The sequence below is a fragment of the Podarcis cretensis genome (assembly GCF_951804945.1).
Source record: "Podarcis cretensis genome assembly, chromosome: 6".
Taxonomy (NCBI): Eukaryota; Metazoa; Chordata; class Lepidosauria; order Squamata; family Lacertidae; genus Podarcis; species Podarcis cretensis.
In genome coordinates this window covers 8948194-8968164 of record NC_137175.1, presented here as the reverse complement: position 1 = coordinate 8968164, position 19971 = coordinate 8948194, and the positions used below count along the sequence as shown (strand labels likewise).

General features: G+C 44.2%; 1 protein-coding gene across 3 annotated transcripts in view; it reads right to left on the bottom strand.

Moving 5' to 3' along the window:
• The window catches only part of NKAIN4 (sodium/potassium transporting ATPase interacting 4), a gene marked incomplete at its 3' end in the record, with an annotated part of 113994 nt that overhangs the window by 11604 nt on the left and 82419 nt on the right, over positions 1–19971 (bottom strand). For all 3 annotated transcript variants that reach the window (XM_079980028.1, XM_079980027.1, XM_079980026.1), the window contains exon 5: positions 6421–6481. In XM_079980028.1, the coding sequence (XP_079836154.1) occupies positions 6421–6481 (61 nt within the window). The remainder of the gene's footprint in view (positions 1–6420; positions 6482–19971) is intronic.

The following is a 19971-nucleotide window of genomic DNA, read 5'->3' as shown; positions in this document are numbered from 1 at the left end:
GATTTTAACTCTATAATCAGAGTGGGGAACTAGATGTTACTGGACTCCAATAACATCCCCATTCAAGAAGGTCAAGGGTCAGGGATGGTGGGAGTTGCAATCTAAAAATATTGGGAGGACCAGACAATCCCTTCAGAAGTTGGTACCCTCCAGATGTTATTGGACTACAGCTTTCATCATCATTGGTCACACTGGCTGGGGCTGATGGAAGCTAGTCCACCAACATCTGGAGAGTATTAAGTTGGCTACCACTAGCATAGACTCACCCCACCCCAAGAAAAAAACACAACATCTCTCCTAGCTGCTAGTCAACATCTTCAGTAACGTGCAAAGTATCTTAGCATCTTCCTAAGCTCAGTTCTCGACCAAGTACAGATATATTAGCCTAACTAGAGGGGGTGGCAATGAAAGTGGTTCAAGCTGTTCATTACAGGCATTTTAGAGCGTTGTAAATTTAAAGGCCAGCTTCTGACGCAACGTCGATCAATAAAACCACCGTGAAGAACACATCTTTTAGACAGTTTCAAAGAGAGATTGCTGGAGTAAGTGCTCTTTCCGCCCACCCCAGAATTTGGAAAAGCACTCGCACTACTCCACTCAAAATAAATACAGCCACTTACAGCAATTGAACTTAATGCGTTGTTTAACAGGAGATTAGTGACCTGGCTGCAATACTTGTCGAGCCAGCCAATAAACACTTAGGGCCCAGTGCAGTCAAAGCTAAGCACTTTAAACAGTGCAACCCTAAAGCACAGTCCCCCAGGAATAAGCACAATAAATAAAGACCAGGCTACCTTAAAGTTAAGGGACGCGGGTGGCGCTGTGGGTTAAACCACAGAGCCTAGGACTTGCTGATCAGAAGGTTGGCGGTTCGAATCCCCGCGACGGGGTGAGCTCCCATTGTTCGGTCCCTGCTCCTGCCAACCTAGCAGTTCGAAAGCACGTCAAAGTGCAAGTAGATAAATAGGTACCGCTCCGGCGGGAAGGTAAACGGCGTTTCCGTGCGCTGCTCTGGTTTGCCAGAAGCGGCTTAGTCATGCTGGCCACATGACCCGGAAGCTGTACGCCGGCTCCCTCGGCCAATAAAGTGAGATGAGCGCCGCAACCCCAGAGTCAGCCACGACTGGACCTAATGGTCAGGGGTCCCTTTAACTTTACCTTTTCCCCTTAAAGTTTAGCTCAGGTCCTGTTTGTGGATTTCTCATAGGTGTTCACCAGGAGGACAGGAAACTGAATGAGCCATTGGCAGTGCCGGATTTACATATAAGCAGGGGTAAGCGAAGGCGTCGTGACACCCAGGGCGGGTGTCGCTATGTACGATTCATGCACCGTACGTAGCGACACCACACATGTGCTGTGCATAGTGGTTTGCCGGTGCCGGCGCTCCAGCGCCATACAGACAGTGCCGGGATCCTCTGCTTGCGGCTGCAGCTACGAACAGAGGATCCTCTACCCCGACCTGGCCACAGTGATCCATGCGATGGTCACCTCCTGGCTTGACTACTGTAATTCACTCTACACGGGGCTGCCCTTGAAGCTGTCCCAGAAACTCCAGCGGGTACAGAATGCTGCAGCGAGGCTCCTCACATGGGAACATATTCATCCAGTGCTTTTCCAGCTGCACTGGCTCCCAGTGGAGTACAGGGTCAGATTTAAGGTGCTGGTTTTGACGTTTAAAGCCCTTCACAGACTAGGACCCTCGTACCTACAGGACCGCCTCTCCTGGTAAGCCCCATAGAGGACCTTCAGCAACACCCTAGAGCTCCCGGGCCCTAAGGAAGTTAGATTAGCCTCAACCAGAGCCAGGGCCTTCTCAACACTGGCTCCGGCCTGGTGGAATGCTCTGTCTCTTGAGACCACGGCCCTGCGGTATCTGATCTCTTTCCACAGGGCCTGTAAGATAGAGTTGTTCCACCTGGCCTTTGGCTTAGAATCAGTTTGATTCACTCCCCCTCTTTCTTTTTCCTTTCTCCTCCTATGAAGAGATTGCACCTTAATGTTTTAATGTTGTATCTTAATCTTTTAAATTGTATTTTAATCAACTTGTTTTTATTATTGGTTGTTAGCCGCCCTGAGCCCGGTCTTGGCTGGGGAGGGCAGGGTATAAATAAAAATTATTGTTGTTGTTGTTGTTGTTACATGTGGCTGTAGCAGCAACGGAGGGATTCCACTGCCGTCTGTATGGCACTTGAGTGGTGCCGGCAGCAAACCGCTATGTACAGCGCATGTGCGGCGGCATTACATGCAGCAAATGCACTGTACATAGTGGTTTGCCACCAGTGCCGGGAACCTCTGCTTGCGGCTGCAGCCACAAACGGAGGATATTCCACATGTGGCTGTGGCAGAGTGATGGCTGCTTGCGCCGCCGTGAGCCCTTGGGGGGTGGCTTCTTGTCACCCCCCAGACATGGCACCCGGGGAACACTGCCCCCCCACCCCTGTTGAGATGCCACTGCGTATAAGCTGAACAAGCTATAGCTTAGGGCCCCACTCTCTTGACCCCCCCCCCGAAAAAAAAAATAAAGGGGAAAAAACCCCTGGATGTACACAAATAAAATAATAATCCTGTGATATAAGTAATGGGCCCTGCCTGCTAGCCTGCTCCCTAAAACATCACTGGTTTGCCCATTTCTATATATAGGGTGCCTACATTCTGCATGGACTGGTTGTAACAATTACTTGGATAAAATACGTATTTTGTTATGTGCAAATGGCTTTAGATACCTATTAGGGCCTTAAATTACCATATAGCATATATTCAACACAAAAAACAATGGCAATTTGTTGTTGACAAAGGACAGCTGGACCTATAAAGGGCTCCATTACCTTCAGTAGCTTAGGGCCTCATCAAACCTAAATCTGGCCCTGGCCATAGGCCTGATCTAACAGGCTCTTACTATGTTTTATTTATTTACTTACAGTACCTCCCCCCCCCCCGCCCAAAATAGGTGCCATAACTCACCAAGAAGTTGTTACAGTAAGTTGCCGGGCAACTCGGGGCAGCCCTGAACAGATGTTGTTTTAATAGCAGCTGAGTTCACTCCCCGCAGAGGTGCTAAAAACTATGGCAAGCTTTTTTACCACATGTGGTGGACCTGCTCCAAGGTGAAAGACTTCTGGGAAAAGATTTATAATGAATTGAAAAAAATGTTGAAATACACATTTATAAAGAAACCAGAGGCCTTTCTTCTTGGAATAACAGGTTTGGAATTGCCCAAGAAAGATGTTAAATTATTTTTGTATGCCACAACTGCTGCTCGTATTTTACTAGCAAAAATGTGGAAAACCCAAGAATTACCAACGGTGGAAGAATAGCACATGAAGATGATGGATTTTTCGGAGCTAGCCGACCTAACCGGAAGAGTCCGTGACCAGAAGGAGGAGGAGTATCAGGAAGAATGGGCAAAATCTAATGATTACTTAGTTAAATTTGTTAAGTTAAACTAATGGGAAATAGCTTGCAGGAAACAGATTGGCTTAGGAATTTATATAAATTAAGTGATGTTTAACATGTTAAATTTTGAATTAAGGATGTTAAATGATTAAGTTAAGTTTATAAGAACTTTGATTAGGAGAGCCGTTAAAAAGATATGCATTGAAATTCAACCAAGGGGAAGCGAGGAAGTCACTTAGCAATGTTAATAAGTGTAATTTTTAATAAAGTTATGATTTTTGTTTGTTTGTTTGTTTGTTTACAATTTTGTGAAAATCAAATAAAAAAAATTTTTTTTGGGGAAAACAAACTATGGCAAGCTGTCTCCCTAGCTGGTTTGAGAATCACTCCCTGGTTCTGGTGCCGACCAAATAAATGTGTCCCCTCATCCCCCATTCTCTTAGATTCAGGCAGGTGATTTGGGGGGTTTCCTTTAAAAAGCTCAACAACTTTTGAGGTGTCCTGGTTTTTACTTTTTGAAAGATGGCATCTACTTTTTGAAAGATGGCATCTACTTTTTGAAAGATGGCATCTACTTTTTGAAATATGTGCAATGGGAGAGGCCTGGCTAGAAAGCTTAAAGCCTGTTACTGCTACACAGGAAACGGATGGACGAAAAGAAAATAGGAACCGGCCTGTAGCTTGACCAATCACTGGGAAGAGTGGCAAGGAGCTAGGTGGAGTCACAGATCTAAAAAAAAAAGTGTAGACTTGCACACACTGGCCAGCTTCCATTCTGACTTGAAATGTTCATTTTGGGCTTCTCAAAATGTACATAAAGGCAAGTACGTAAAAGCAAGGGGGGGGGGGGTGCCAGCCTGCAATGGCGCCCACCTGAGAGGTGTGCCAGAACTGCGCTCTGTTAATTTATATGAATATTTATAGACTGTCATAAAAATATATCCAAGCGGTTTACAGCAACGAAACATAAATCCATACAAGAAAAACCACAAAAAGTTGAAAGCAGACATTGATTAACCATGGTGGAAGGATGTATTCTTAATTGCCTGCTTTCTTATAATCTCATCTCTTTTATACACAATTGATCACTGCACTCATCTCAGGAGGTTCGTTCCATATGGTGTGGAAATCAGGCCTTTGCAGATCCCTCTGAACCCTTTTATCCCAACTCAATCCCTAAGATCATCTGCAGAGCATCACTGGTCATTCCTCGAGTTGGTGAGGCTCATTTGACAATAACAAGAAACCAAGACTTACTATAGCCATCCCTGTATTGTGGAATACTCTGCTAGCTGGTTTTCAACAGGCACCCTCTGTTCCAACTTTTAAATACCTGCCTCAAACTTTTCTATTCTGCCAGCGTTATGCAAGCAATTAAGAACAGATCTTAATAGTTAGCCAATTTCTGGTTTCAACTTTTCACGTGGCTTTTATTGCATGTTTTGATGTACAATTGTTGTTAACCGCTCTCATGTTTTTTATGAATAGCAATATAAATATTTTTTTAAATAAAGAATACACTGAGCCCCACAGTAAATGTAACAGATGTCACCGCATGAGCTCATTGGAAGCCCCCAACAGAGCAAACCTTGGGGTAGATTTGCAGAGCCAGAATAAGTAGCCAAATGTTGCCACACTGAGAAATCAGCTTGTTAGGGTTGCCATCTGACTGAAGAATTCGTCATTGACTGGTGGTCTTGTGGAGTGGTAAAAGTCTTCTGGGAAATGATATATAATGAGTTAAAGAAAATGTTTAAGAAAACCTTTGTTGAAAAACCAGCAGCCTTTTTGTTATGTATAATAGGTGAAGAGATACCAAAAGAAGACAAGAAACTGTTCATGTACGCAACGACGGCAGCGAGGATGCTTCTAGATGTCAGGAACCAGACTGAAGGGTATTGCTCTGAGGAAAAATGGTGGGAGCCCCCCTCTCCCTCTGAACAAGGGCCTGATCCTGAAAGTCCTCTGGAGCAGGAGGACAGTATCGACCTAGAGCAATGGTTTGAGGAAGGACACAGTTTGGAAACTGACAGCTGGGCGAAGAGCAATTGAAGGGAGAGGAACGAGAAGAGAGAGAGCTGGTTGGATCTCCCTCACCAGAAAGTATGCAGTGCATGAGTCCCAGAGTCAGGCATCTGGATAGGGTAGAATCTCAGAAGGCTCAGTGGTGGAGGGATCACGTGGTGAGGAGAAGGGAAGACAGAAGTGTGGGATGTAAGAATCAGGTGCAGTCAAACACAACATTGCTAGAGTAGACATGAAGGTTGTCTCAGTCCTCCAGCCAGAACTTCCTGCTTCCCAGGGCTGAGACGAAACTTCCTATGTGTAACTTGAGATGGGCATGGCCTCTCAAGAAGTAGAAAGAACCACAGGCTGGCGACCATCTTGTCTCTCTTGTCTCTATCGATGCCACCTTAACAACAGCACTACTAAGATGCACCCTTGGCTCCAGGCCAAGAGAAGAAAAGGGGGGCTTTCTCCCATAAGGAGATAGTCACCACATTTAAACTATGTTCTAACCTTTCAAGTCTGCCTTCTGGGAACCTTTGTGTGAACAGATGATTACTTGTGAGTAAACGTTTTATACTCTACAGAAGACTGCGTAGAGTCTTATTTTAGGAGGGATTAAACAGGGGAAATACCAGGAAATATTTACAGAGACTCTAACGAGTCTGAGCAAGCTATCTGCTGTGCATGTGTTTAAAAAAGGGGAATGTTAACTCTGCTGATTTTGTTGAACTTGTAAAGTTGGGATAGGATATCTTAGACAATATATCCTCCCCCGCATCCCTAAATATCCCCTCAGGAAGTAACTAGAGGGAAGTGGGACGAACTCAACTGGGAGCACCTGCACGATGAGAACGGACGCTGAATGTTTGTGCTGTGTTCAATAAACCTCTCTGCAGGCCACCTCAAGCTCCCTGGTGAGATATACATGCAATAAATAAATAAAATAAATTCCATTCTAAGAGGAAGGGCATCAGATTAGACCCATGGCCAGGGATCTGTCCTGCGGCAAATACTTACAGCTGTCTTCTTCTTCTGTAAAAACACTGACAACGTAACAGGCATAGACGAAGCCCACCAGCTGGAAGAAGAAAATTTAAAAGGAATCATAATCATAATATTTGCTCCAAGACAAGTGCTTACATAAAGGAATATACGCGCTGTACACATAAAACAAACAACAGTCAAACGTGCTGCCTTCGACAGTGGAGGTAGAATGTAACCATCATGGCTGGAAGTCATTGATAACAATATGGCCCATGGATTTGTCTAGGTTGGTGGCCCTCACTACATCTTGAGGGTCTGAACTTGAGGGTATTTGTGGTGTGAAGAATTTCTTCTACTTCTAGTCTGTCCTGAATCTTTCTACATTCAGCTTCATTGGATAGCCCTGAGCTCCAGAATAACACGAGAGGGAGAAAAGCTTTGATTATAGCTTATTTCTTATTTTAACATTTTGTTTTGGGCCTTCTTTGGCTAACTAGTTATCGCTGTTGTTAGACAACTGGGAGGAGTGCAGAAAGAAGAAACGCCATGGTGCATCTGCAGTAGCACAACCGGACGCCTTCCTCTGCCCCAGCTGCAACAAAACATGTCTCTCCCGTATCGGTCTCTACAATCACAGCAGGCACTGTAATTCTCCAACAATTTGACTTCACCCCCCAAAGGTTCTCTCCTTCATCGTCTCCCAACAATAGAAACTTTGCCAATCTGCAACAGATCACCCAGAGATCAGCCAGCAGATTCTGATCCACCTTCTACTTACCCATGTCGTACAACATAGAATCGTAGGATTGTAGAGTTGGAAGGGACCCTGAGGGTCATCTAGTCCAACCCCCTGCAATGCAGGAATCTTAGCTGAAGAATCCATGACAGATGGCCATCCGACCACTGCTTAAAAACCTCCAAGGAAGGAGAATCATAGAATCATAGAATCATAGAATCATAGAGTTGGAAGAGACCACAAGGGCCATCGAGTCCAACCCCTTGCCAAGCAGGAAACACCATCAGAGCACTCCTGACATATGGTTGTCAAGCCTCTGCTTAAAGACCTCCAAAGAAGGAGACTCCACCACACTCCTTGGCAGCAAATTCCACTGTCAAACAGCTCTTACTGTCAGGAAGTTCTTCCTAATGTTTAGGTGGAATCTTCTTTCTTGTAGTTTGGAGCCATTGCTCTGTGTCCGCTTCTCTGGAGCAGCAGAAAACAACCTTTCTCCCTCCTCTATGTGACATCCTTTTATATATTTGAACATGGCTATCATATCCCCCCTTAACCTCCTCTTCTCCAGGCTAAACATGCCCAGCTCCCTTAGCCGTTCCTCATAAGGCATCGTTTCCAGGCCTTTGACCATTTTGGTTGCCCTCCTCTGGACACGTTCCCACAACTCCCCAAGGGAGACCGTTCCACTTGTGTTAGTCAAGCTGATAAATCTTAATGGGTCAATTTGAGTAAGACTAATATTGGATGCAACCCTATAGATTTTACATAGACACCTAAGAAGTGCTCTTATATCACGACAGATGGTTTGTTCATCTAGTTCAGAACTGTTAACTCTCACAGCAGTCTAGCAGGCCAACTTTCTCATCAGCTGGTACTTTGGGAGAAGAACCGTAGGTCCATGGGAAAGCTCAGCAGCAGAGCATCTATCTTGCATGCAGAGGGTCTCAACTTCAGTCCCAGGCATCTTCACTAGGGCTGGGAATATCCATTGACTGAAACCCTGGAGAGCTACTGCCTGTCTGTGTAGACAATACAGAGCCAGATGGACCAATGGTCTGACTTGATATAAGACAGTTTCCTACATTTCCTAAATCCTTTGAGTTGGAGATTTCAGGAGTTGAGCCTGGGACCTTCTGGGACTTCATCACTGAGTTGTGGTTCCTCCATAATTTATCCTGGTTTTGGCTAGCCTTCTCAGTGAGCCACCTTCTGAATGTTTGCAGACGCTGCCCAAGCTTTCAAGCTTATATTTTGCAGAAACTTGCTTTATAAAAGAATAAGATGTTGACATTCCCAGGATGCCTAATGCCATTGTCTCTTCCCGAACACTACAATCACCTGCCATCGTTCAATAGAATCCATTTTGTTCCTTCTGTCAGGCACAAAGGCAAATTCCAACTTTTCCAAAGAATGGACGCCTTCACCCGCATGTATTGTTGGCTTGAACTTCCTGGTGTCCATCAGACCAAGGAGAATAAAGGGAGCATTCCGTCATCCTTGCAACTCTTAATAATATGCTCAGGAGATTCAGAGTTGGTGAGGCAGCTTTTTTTTTGCAAAACAATGTAAAACATTACTCAACCTCTTCAGAGCGGGGCTTTCAGAAGAGACCTGCCAAACCCAAATGCATTCCATAATCCCTCCCACGGAAACCTCATTATCCTGCCTTTTGTTCAGCGGTGTGATGTATGTTTCTCTTGTATTAAAAATGAATGACTCCACTTTCCAGAGTCTCCTCATACATCATTCTGCCTTCCTGCGGTGTGAGTAATTGTTTGGTCCTAATTCCTCGTTAAAGTGGATTGAGTTCACAGTGGAAAACAAATAATTAAGGCCTACAATAACCTTAAAAATGAGGTGCCTGGCAGATCTGGAGGAGCCAGGGATCCTAGTTTGAGATCCTCCTTGCACCAGCAACATTGCACAGACTCATGGAAAGGCACTGAAAAGCCTCTACCTTACGTCTCCTATGTAAGCATTTCAAGAAAGTCGTGGAGATACTTTCACCTGCTGCCAAAAGGCCTGTAGGGAGACCAAGCCATTGGCAGATGTGTCCTATACAAATTTTAAGCAGACCATAAAACCAAAAAAGGAGCACTGGTGTAGGGGCATACTGTATTGGCCCGAATATAAGCTACCGTATTTTTTGCTCTATAAGACTCACCTTTTCCCTCCTAAAAAGTAAGCGGAAACGTGTGTGCGTCTTATGGAGCGAATGCAGGCTGTGCAGCTGTCCCAGAAGCTAGAACAGCAAGAGGGATCGCTGCTTTCATGGCGCAGCAATCCCTCTTGCTGTTCTGGCTTCTGAGATTCAGAATTTTTTTTTTTTTATTGTTTTCCTCCTCCAAAAACTAGGTGTGTCTTATGGTCTGGTGCGTCTTATAGAGCGAAAAATACGGTACACTTTTTTTCCAAATTCCGACCATGAAAAGTTAAAGTGCGGCTTATATTCGCGACCTTACGATATCACTGCTGAAATGGCCCAAGATGCCACCATGAGGGCTGTTGAGGGTGCAAGACAATGGTGCCCGTCCCACCCACCGATCCCAAGCCTCCCCTGAGCCATCAGAACAAAGGGGGGAAGTGGCGCAGCTTGCCCCCCCCCCAGAGAACAGCCCAGGAGTGCGGGGAAATGGCGTGCTGCCCACTGCACCCAAGGCTTTAACTCCTGGTGCAGCCCTAGTGCGTGGGGGTTGTGGTTGCCCGGGCAGGCCATCACCTCTGCCGCCACCCTATGCAAACCTCCCCCCAGCTGCACCGTGTAGGGCTGGTGCTTCGGGGGAGTGTCAGGGCCTCTTTGGCAGCCCCCCCCATCATTTCCTAGTGCACTGTGAAGGTCCTGTAGGGCCACAATTTTTTGCTCGGACCACATGGTCGCCACCAATTTTAAGGAAGCATCTTATATTCAGGTATTGCCCCCTGCCGAATTTTATTTTATTTTTTTCAATTTTTTAAATTAATTTTCCAAATTTATAACAGACAAATAAAAAGAAAACATCCAAAAAACAAACAAACAAGCATTAATCCTAACTGTAATAATTCCACTTTTGTTAATATTATTGTGTGACTTCCTTGAATCCCTCGGCTGAATTTCCATATAAATCATTATAGCAGTTTTCCAAAACTATTTTCACATAAAATTTACTTAGTCAATTAACATCTTTCTTTCTTTTCATTTTTTTTTAACCATAGTATTCTACAACATCACTTATTTAAATCCTAGGCCAATCTGGTGCTCGCAAGAAATTCTATTTAAGTTATCTTAACATATTTAGCTAAATAGTCTTTAAATTTCTTCCTTTCCTCTTGGTAATCTTCCTCCTTCTGGTCGCGGACTCTCCCCCCCCCCCCCGAATTTTAAAGGTGTGGCTTATATTCAGGTGCGGCTTATATTCGGGCCAATACGGTATTTGTACAGGGGGTTCCAGTGGCAGGGCCTGAGCACCTAACTCACTCCACAGCTGTAGCTGCATCCAGGAGAAAGAAAATGCTGCATCTCTCTCACTCACTCACACACACACACACACACACACAGCCAATGGATGGCATTGCAGCTATCAAGTTGACAGAGATCAGGTGACATCAATGGCCAATTGGGGTTCCACCTGGTCCTATAAAAGCTGCTGCGACTGGCATGACTGCAGTGTCAGACATTCATTGCTCAGGTGTATGCTAAGCAGCTCAGAGGCAGCCTCTCCCTGCCTGACTACCTATTCTGTCCTAAATGAAGGATTCTGCCTAAATAAATATGCAGCTGAAGCAAAGGCTTTAATCCCCTGTACAAGAAGAGGATACAGCAGTTTCCAGATGGTCTTCAAATCCTTCAGTGGCTGGAACAAGAAGAGGGCCCAGCACTTTCCAAATGGTCAACGCAACCTTTCGGAAATCTACAGCAACTGTGCTTTTCCGGTTTCCGTGCAAACAAATCATTGTACAATTTTAGTAAGAGGTTTTTCACACACACGAAAAGCAACATGACTCACGAGGAGGAAAGAAAAGCAGGATGAGTCCATTCATCTCAAGGGGTCACCATGGCAAAACCCACCATGTAGAAGGAGCAGAAACAATTATTTATGTATGCAATGACAGCAGTGCGGATACTACTGCATAGCTGTCAACTTTTCCCTTTTTTTAAAGGGAAATTCCCTTATTCCGAATAGGATTCCTCACAAGAAAAGGGAAAAGTTGACAGCTATGTACTACTGGCCCAGAGATGGAAAGAAAATAAAGTCCCAACCAAAGACAAATGGACTATGCCAAAATGGTGAAATTGACAGGGAAAATCAGAAGCCAGGAAGAGAAGAACTTTGAGAAGGAATGGGGAAGATCTACAATGTATTTAAGAAAACACTGTAAACAACTAAACACTTTGGCAGGATTTAAGTAATGCTTGTAATGTGTTAAAGACCAAAATTATTGCGAAAAATATGGACCAAGAATTAATAGAGGAAATGCAACAAAGTACAGGGCTGGAAGTGGTGAACAAAGTGAAATATTTAGGAGCATGGTTAACCCCCAAGAATATTGATTTATTTCAAAATAACTATGTACCTGTTTGGAATGGGATAAAAAGGGATCTGGAGGTGTGGGGAAGATTGAAGCTATCTTTCTGGGGAAGGATATCTACGATAAAGATGAGTGTGCTGCCAAGGATGTTATTTCTATTCCAATCACTACCGATAATAAAAGGGGCATCAATTTTCAAAGAATGGCAAAAAATAGTTTCAAGATACATCTGGCAGGGCAAGAAGCCAAGGATTCAGTTTAAGTTATTAACAGATGCGAGAGAAAGAGGTGGCTTCGCTCTGCCAGACTTGAAACTATATTATGAAGCATCATGCCTCTGTTGGTTAAAGGAATGGATTAAATTAGTGAATGGAGAGTTGTTAGATTTAGAAGGATTTGATAATAGATTCGGGTGGCGTGCATATCTGTGGTATGAAAAGAAAAAAATTCATAAAGGATTTGAAAACCACATCTTCCGAAGATCATTGATAGAGGTGTGGGAGAGGTATAAAAATTGGTTGGAACCAAGACTCCCGCATTGGCTTTCACCATTGGAAGTGATGAGTGTGAAAAAGATAAACATGAGGGGGAGGTGGATAACTTATGGAGAATTGATAGTAAGAGAAGGGGGAAAATGGAAAATGAAGACTTATGAAGAGGTGAAAGAATTTGTTTATGATTGGTTGCACTACTACCAATGTTTAGTGAAATGTTTAAAAAAGACTGTAAAATGTGTGGATATGAAGGAAAAGAATCAAAATTTCAAATAGAGGTATTGAATAATGAGTATAAAAATTTGTCTAAAATGTATAGAATGTTGTTGGAATGGCATACAAAAGATGAAGAGGTGAAATCAGTAATGATACATTGGGCCAGAGACTTTGGTTCTAATATACAATATGATGATTGGATGAAATTATGGAATGAAAGGTTAAAATTTACGGCGTGTACCGCGTTGAAGGAAAATGTAATGAAAATGGTATATAGATGGTACATAACACCAGTTAAATTAGGTAAAATGTATAAAACATGTAACAAGTGTTGGAAATGTAAAGAAAAAGAAGGAACTTTTTATCATATGTGGTGGGAATGCAAAAAGGTGAAAGGCTTCTGGGAAACGATATATAAAGAATTGAAAAAGATGTTGAGATATACATTTGTTAGAAAACCAGAAGCCTTCTTACTAGGATTGGTAGGTAATGAAATTAATAGAAAAGATTGTAAACTTTTCCAATATGCTGTAACAGCTGCAAGAATACTTCTGGCGCAAAGATGGAAGCAGGAAGAAATTCCAACTGTGGAAGAATGGAGAATGAAACTGACTGAATATGCGGAATTGGATAAACTGACTAGGAAGATTCGATATCAGAAAGACCAAAAGTTTATCGAGGACTGGGGGAAATTTACAGATTATCTGAGAAGCATATGTGATGCACAGACAACGCTTGTTGGTTTTGAAGAGTCTCTGTGAAAAATTAAGAAATATTGTAAAAAAGAAAGTAGGAGAAAGGAAGAAGAATAGTTAAAGGCAATAATAAGTTCAGAAATGCGTTAACAATAGAAATTTTAACGAAAGATTGGCAGAGAAACTGAGGGAAGTCAAAAATTGATGAATGAGAGAGTTAATATGAGTTGATTGTATAAAAATGTTTGGAAAATGAATAAAAAATTATTATAAAAAAAAAGACTATGGTAAAAACGGACTATTTTTAAAAAAAGAAAAAATAAGAGAAGCAGTTGAAAAAAGATTGATAATGGTAACCATGGAAGGGCAGAGGGAGTTGAAGGATTCATGGAATCCTAAATGTTGATGTTGATGTTTAATGTTTGAATTTTAATTGGTAATGTAAATTGATTTGATGAAAAAACAACAGCACACCATTTAGGACACTACATTGGTACATTGGGTTAAGAACTTAATTCACTCTGGAGGTCCGTTCTTAACCTGAAACTATTCTTAACATGAGGTACCACTTTAGCTAATGGGGCCTCCTGCTGCCACCGCACGATTTCTGTTCTCATCCTGAAGCAAAGTTCTTAACCCAAGATACTATTTCTGGGTTAGCGGAGTCTGTAACCTGAAGCGTCTGTAACCTGAAGCGTCTGTAACCCGAGGTACCACTGTAGTGGGCTAAGGCACAGGAGCCTGGGGCAAAGAAGATGCTGAAAAGCCAAGGGAAAATACAACCCCAGACTGTTCCTGATGATTTCTTACCCCTGTGCATGCATGCCCTTTGAGATAGTGGAGGTGAAAGCTTTTAGAGGTATGCAGGTCTGGAGCTGGCCATGGTGCTGAAACAATGACCTGCACACGGTCCTTCTTCTTAGAATCATAGAATCATAGAATTGGAAGGGACCCTAAGGATCATCTAGTCCAACCCCCTGCAATGCAAAAATACGCAGATGTCCCATACAGGGATCGAACCTGCAACCTTGGCATTATCAGCACCACACTCTAACCAACTGAGCCATCCTGTCAGGGGCTTCTTCTTCTTCTTCTTCTTCTTCTTCTTCTTCTTCTTCTTCTTCTTCTTCTGCGATCCCTCGTAGCCAAGTAAGATTATCTTCCATAAACATGGTTTTAACAATGAGTCCGTAAGTGACTGTGGAGGCCAATTCTGGATCCACTCTTCCTTCCACATTGGGGACATTGGTTTCCAGGCAGGAGTTGATCACAGTGAGGATTTGCCAAGCGTGCCTTCCTCTTAGCATGTTTCTCCCTTGCATCCTGAGTTTGAGCTTCTTCAAAGCCCATGACACCTTTGGTAAAGGCTGTTCTCCAACTGGAGCACTCGCAGGCCAGTGTTTCCCATTGTCAGTGTTTATACTACATGTTTTTAGATTTGCCTTGAGACAGTCTTTAAACCTCTTTTGTTGACCACCAGCATTACGCTTTCCATTTTTAAGTTCGGAATAGAGTGTTGCTTTTGTGAGCAACATCCAGCATGGGTTTTTTGTTGTGGAAGTGGTGTTTCATTATTTACTTCTTTGATTTATGACATCCCAAACGCCCAGGTAACAATAACCTAAAATCATCAAGTTCCAAGTGCATTGATTAAATCACCTTCATCTCACATCATCACGCTATATCTGGGGCCACCAAAAGCCAATGAGAAGCAGAATACAGTGGCACCTTGGGTTACATACGCTTCAGGTTACATACGTTTCAGGTTACAGACTCCGCTAGCCCAGAAATAGTGCTTCAGGTTAAGAACTTTGCTTCAGGATGAGAACAGAAAACATGCTCCGGCGGCGCGGCAGCCACAGGAGGCCCCATTAGCTAAAGTGGTGCTTCAGGTTAAGAACAGTTTCAGGTTAAGTACGGACCTCCAAAACAAATTAAGTACTTAACCCGAGGTACCACTATATCTTGCACTTTCTTGGAAGATACCCAGATCCAGGTTTGCTGGGTTTTCAGGGGAAATATATCTCTTACAATTTCCCCCATGCCTTTCTATGTATGTGCTGTCAGATGTGGCACAATGCTCAGATCCCCACTTTCTCTAGCTGAACGTGTCCTGAGCTCTATGAGGAAACTCACCAAAAATCAGAAGCCGGAAGCCTGCCCAGCTTCAAAGACCCAAAGCGGAAACTCTGTTTACCTTCCTTTTATCGGCAAGCTTAAATCAAATATCCTTCAATGTAATTGTTTGCCCACTGTATGACACGTAGGAAAGTTAAGTACCAAAATACATTAAGCATTGGACAAAGGATTAAAAATTCATCATTGCCCCAGAAATATGAACCCTGGCTGCTGACATTTATAACTTCCTATGTCCTTGAAAAGGTAATAAGCAACTGGATCCTTCCATTTATTAATTCGATCAGATTATTTATAGCTGACTGTATCCCATGGGCTCAAGACTAGGGTAACGGAAATTTAACCCAGCTACCTTAAATCTCTGCCTAGGAATCTAATAATCGAGTCCATAGGAAATCGACGCCAAAGTCTCTGAATGGCATAAGACAGAAACCAGGTTTTTCTGGGCATCACTGAGATCTCACTGGCCTTGAGTAGCATTTTAGGAATTTTTTAATTAGCACGTCACTTATATCCATCTCTGAGAATATAAGAAGTCCTTTCTTACACTCTCAAAATGGAAGGGCAACAAAATGGGATACTAGACTGCTGGTTGTACCTGCTTGCCTCCCAGATTCCCCTTGTGCTCAGGGGTCCTTTGCATTTCTCTACAGCAGCGCTTCTCAACCTGTGGGTCCCCAGATGTTGTTGGACTACAACTCCCATCATCCCTGAGCTGTGGTCTTGCTAGCTAGGGGTGCTGGGAGTTGTAGTTCAACAACATCTGGGGACCCACAGGTTGAGAAAGACTGCTCTACAGCTTTCTAGGGTTGTAGCATAGGTCCAAGGTCCGTGTAGTTAAAGCTATGATTTTCCCAGTAGTGATGTATGGAAGTGAGAGCTGGACCATAAAGAAGGCTGATCACTGAAGAATTGATGCTTTTGAATTATGGTGTTGGAGGAGAGTCTTGAGAGTCCCATGGACTGCAAGAAGATCAAACCTCTCCATTCTGAAGGAAATCAGCCCTGAGTGCTCACTGGAAGGACAGATCCTGAAGCTGAGGCTCCAATACTTTGGCCACCTCATGAGAAGAGAAGACTCCCTGGAAAAGACCCTGATGTTGGGAAGGATAGAGGGCACAAGGAGAAGGGGACGACAGAGGACGAGATGGTTGGACAGTGTTCTCGAAACTACCAGCATGAGTTTGACCAAACTGCAGGAGGCAGTGGAAGACAGGAGTGCCTGGTGTGCTCTGGTCCATGGGGTCATGAAGAGTTGGACACGACTAAACGACTAAACAACAACAACAACATCAACAACAAAGCATAGGTCCGCAAGCATATGAAATACCCTTCTGAACCCTTTCAACATGTCCCCAAGGACACATCCTTAGATAGCAGTTTTCCAAGGCCTCTCGTTGGCCTTGTGCATCTTATTCCTCACTCCTATTCCTTTGACTTTGTTTCCAACACATCCCACTTAGTGATTAAATCCTTTGTTCTGCTTTGACCTCATCCCCCACTGCCTACGACTTTCCAACATAGGGTTTCATCAATAATGAATTACTGTTTATTCAATTGTTTCACTTCTCCTACTTTACCCAAAGAGGTTACATCAGCCTCCCAGCTCATCAGGATCAGAGAGGTTTCTAGAGCAAGCAGAGGGTTTCAGGGAAGAGCACATCATGTGAGCCTGATCTGCCTTTCCATGCTAAGCTGTAATGAAAGCCAGCACCTCGGGGATATAGAAAACGCCTGGAAGCTCTGCTACGTTTTGCCTTCTGCATGAAATATGAATGGTATAAAGCCAATAGCAGGAGAAAAATCAAATTCTGAAAGGTCACACCAGTAAAGCGCAATGCAAAGAAGGAAGCATAATATTGAGGTATGTAAACGTTTAAGTGAATCCATTGCTGATTCTTGCTCCACAGGAATTGATAGGAGCATATAGGAACATAGGAAGTTGCCTTATAATGAGTCAGACAGCTGGTTCATCTAGCTCAGCATTGACTAGTCTGACCAGAAGCCATCTGAATCTCTCAGGGAATCTCTCCCGGTCCAACTCGAGATGCCAGGCATTGAACTTGAAACCTTCTGCATGCAAATGTTCTTCCATTTAGCTACAGCCTCCTTGCTTCTCCTTCAAGCAGCTATTATATTCTCTGGCCACAGTTGAAGAAGAAGAAGAAGAGTTTGGATTTGATATCCCGCCTTTCACTCCGCTTAAGGAGTCTCAAAGCGCCTAACAATCTCCTTTCCCTTCCTCCCCCACAACAAACACTCTGTGAGGTGAGTGAGGCTGAGAGACTTCAGAGAAGTGTGACTGGCCCAAGGTCACCCAGCAGCTGCATGTGGAAGAACGGGGAAGTGAACCCGGTTCACCAGATTATGAGTCCACCGCTCTTAACCACTACACCACACTGACTCTCTTTTGTCATGCACCTATGACTTTGCCAAATGAGTCTGAAGACACTGCGGATAAACTCATGTTTTCATGTGTACTCTGTTCCCCTTATAATATTACTGTTTGTTATGGGTGTTATGGGCTCTCAGTTTCTGGACAGAAAGAAGAAGACAAAAACGGGATTCAAGATGACCTTAACACATTGAAGAAATGGGCCTAAACTAACAAAACGAATTTCAGTAGGGATAAATGTCAGGTTCTGCACTTAGGCAAGGATAATCAGCTGCACAAATATAACATGGGAAAAACATGGCTTGCCAGTAGTACATCTAAAAAGGATTTTGGGGGTTTTAGTGAATCACAAGCTGAACATGAGTCAACAGTATGGTGCAGCAGCAGCAAACAAACAAATAAACAAAAACTAACGCTATTCTAGGCTGCCTCAACAGAAGTATAGTGTCCAGATCAAGGGAATTAATAGTACTACTCTATTCTGCCTTTGTCAGACCACACTTGGAATACTGTGTCCAGTTCTGGGCACTCCAATTTAAGAATGATGTTGGCAAACTGGAATATGTGCAGAGGAGGGCGACCAAGATGATCAAGGGTCTGGAAACTAAGCCTTACAAGAAATAGTTGAAGGAGCTGGGTATGTTTAGCCTGGAAAAGAGGAGATAGAGAGGTGATATGATAGCTGTCTTCAGCTATCTAAAGGGCTGTCCCATGCAGGATGGAACAAGTTTGTTTTCTCTTTCTCAGGAGGGTAGGATTCGAACCAATGGCTTCAAGTTACAGTGAAGGAGATTGTGATTAAACATCAAGAACTTTCTGACAGTAAGAGCTGTTTGACAGTAGAGTGGTCTCTCTTGGGAGACTGTGGGCTATCCTTTCTTGGAGGTTTTTAAGCAGAGGTCAGGTGGCCCTCTGTCCTGGATGATTTAGCTGAGATTCCTGCAATGGAGGGGGTTGGACTAGATGACCCTTGGAGTCCCTTCAAACTCTACAGTGGGTCACTTGCTACACTATTACAATGAGGAAATTCCCATTACAGGAAGTTATAAGTGTGATCTCAATTTGACTAATTGTAAGATGATGAAGAAGAAGAAGAAGAAGAAGAAGAAGAAGAGGAGGAGGAGGAGGAGGGGGAGTAGTTGTTTGGACTTGATATCCTGCCTTTCACTCCCCTTAAGGAGTGTCAAAGCAGCTAACAATCTCCTTTCCCTTCCTCCCCCACAACAAACACTCTGTGAGGCGAGTGAGTCTGAGAGACTTCAGAGAAGTGTGACCAGCCCAAGGTCACCCAGCAGCTGCATGTGGAGGAGCGGGGAAGCGAACCCGGTTCACCAGATTATGAGTCCACCGCTCTTAACCACTACACCATGCTGGCTCTGATACGTCCTGTTATAGCTTTATTCAAACTATGACGTGTGGGAAACCCACAAGAAGGACATTGTGATGGCCTGGGAATCTGATTCAGAGGCTGAACTGGAGGAATCCCAGCCTGCACAGGAGTCCCCGCCTCCAGGGCCAGCTGAGCTGGGGCAGGGCCTTGATTCTGAAGCACCTGCACCTGTGCCGGATCCTCAGGAGCAGGCACCAGGTGAATCCACTCTGGCTCCGGAGGCGATTGAGGACGCATTGCCTACAGGTGCGCCTCTCCCAGCCCTGTCAGGGGAAAGTGAGTCTCCCTCTGGGCCCAGTAACCCTCCAGCCTCTCCTCAGCTGCAGAGGCTCAGGGCAGAGAGGAACTGGTTTCTCCCAGGAGGAGTGCTCGCCTTAAGGCCAGGAGAGGCGGGTCACCTGGGGGCCGGGACCACCCCTGGCCTCAGAGAAGATAAAGGCCAGTCAGCCTGGTCCCAGGTTGCGGGAGCAACATCGTTAAGAGCTTTTTCGGCCAGCATCCAGTCCTGTTCCCCCAGAGTTCCCGTCCTTGCCCGGCTCCTCGCTATGGACCCCACTTCGCCCGTGGAGGACTGTCTGCCGACCCTCAACTCAGGTCCTGGACCTTGCCCCACGGTAACCTCCCCCCTGGACCAGCACAGACATGAGTGAAATAGCACACTCCCAGTTATGATCTCTGGTAACATGTAATCATCAAAACCAGTACCATTGATAGTCTTATCCTTCACAGATGTCCTTCACATGCTGGGGATTGAAGTTGGCTTGCTACCATTGAGCTAATGAATTTCCTACACAATCACCCCACCTGCAAAAAATAAGTCATGCAGACCTCTTTGTGTGTGTTTCTGTGCGTGTGTATTAATCCGTTCTGTGGAAAAGAGAGTCAATTGCCTTAAAATGTCCCCAAAGTCTTCTAAAGACGAGCATCCTCTGGCAATAGCAAGAATGGATCGGGTGGCAGCGGGCGGAGGGAAATTACTTTCCCCCCGTTGTCTCAGCATGGAAGGCAAAGAGTTT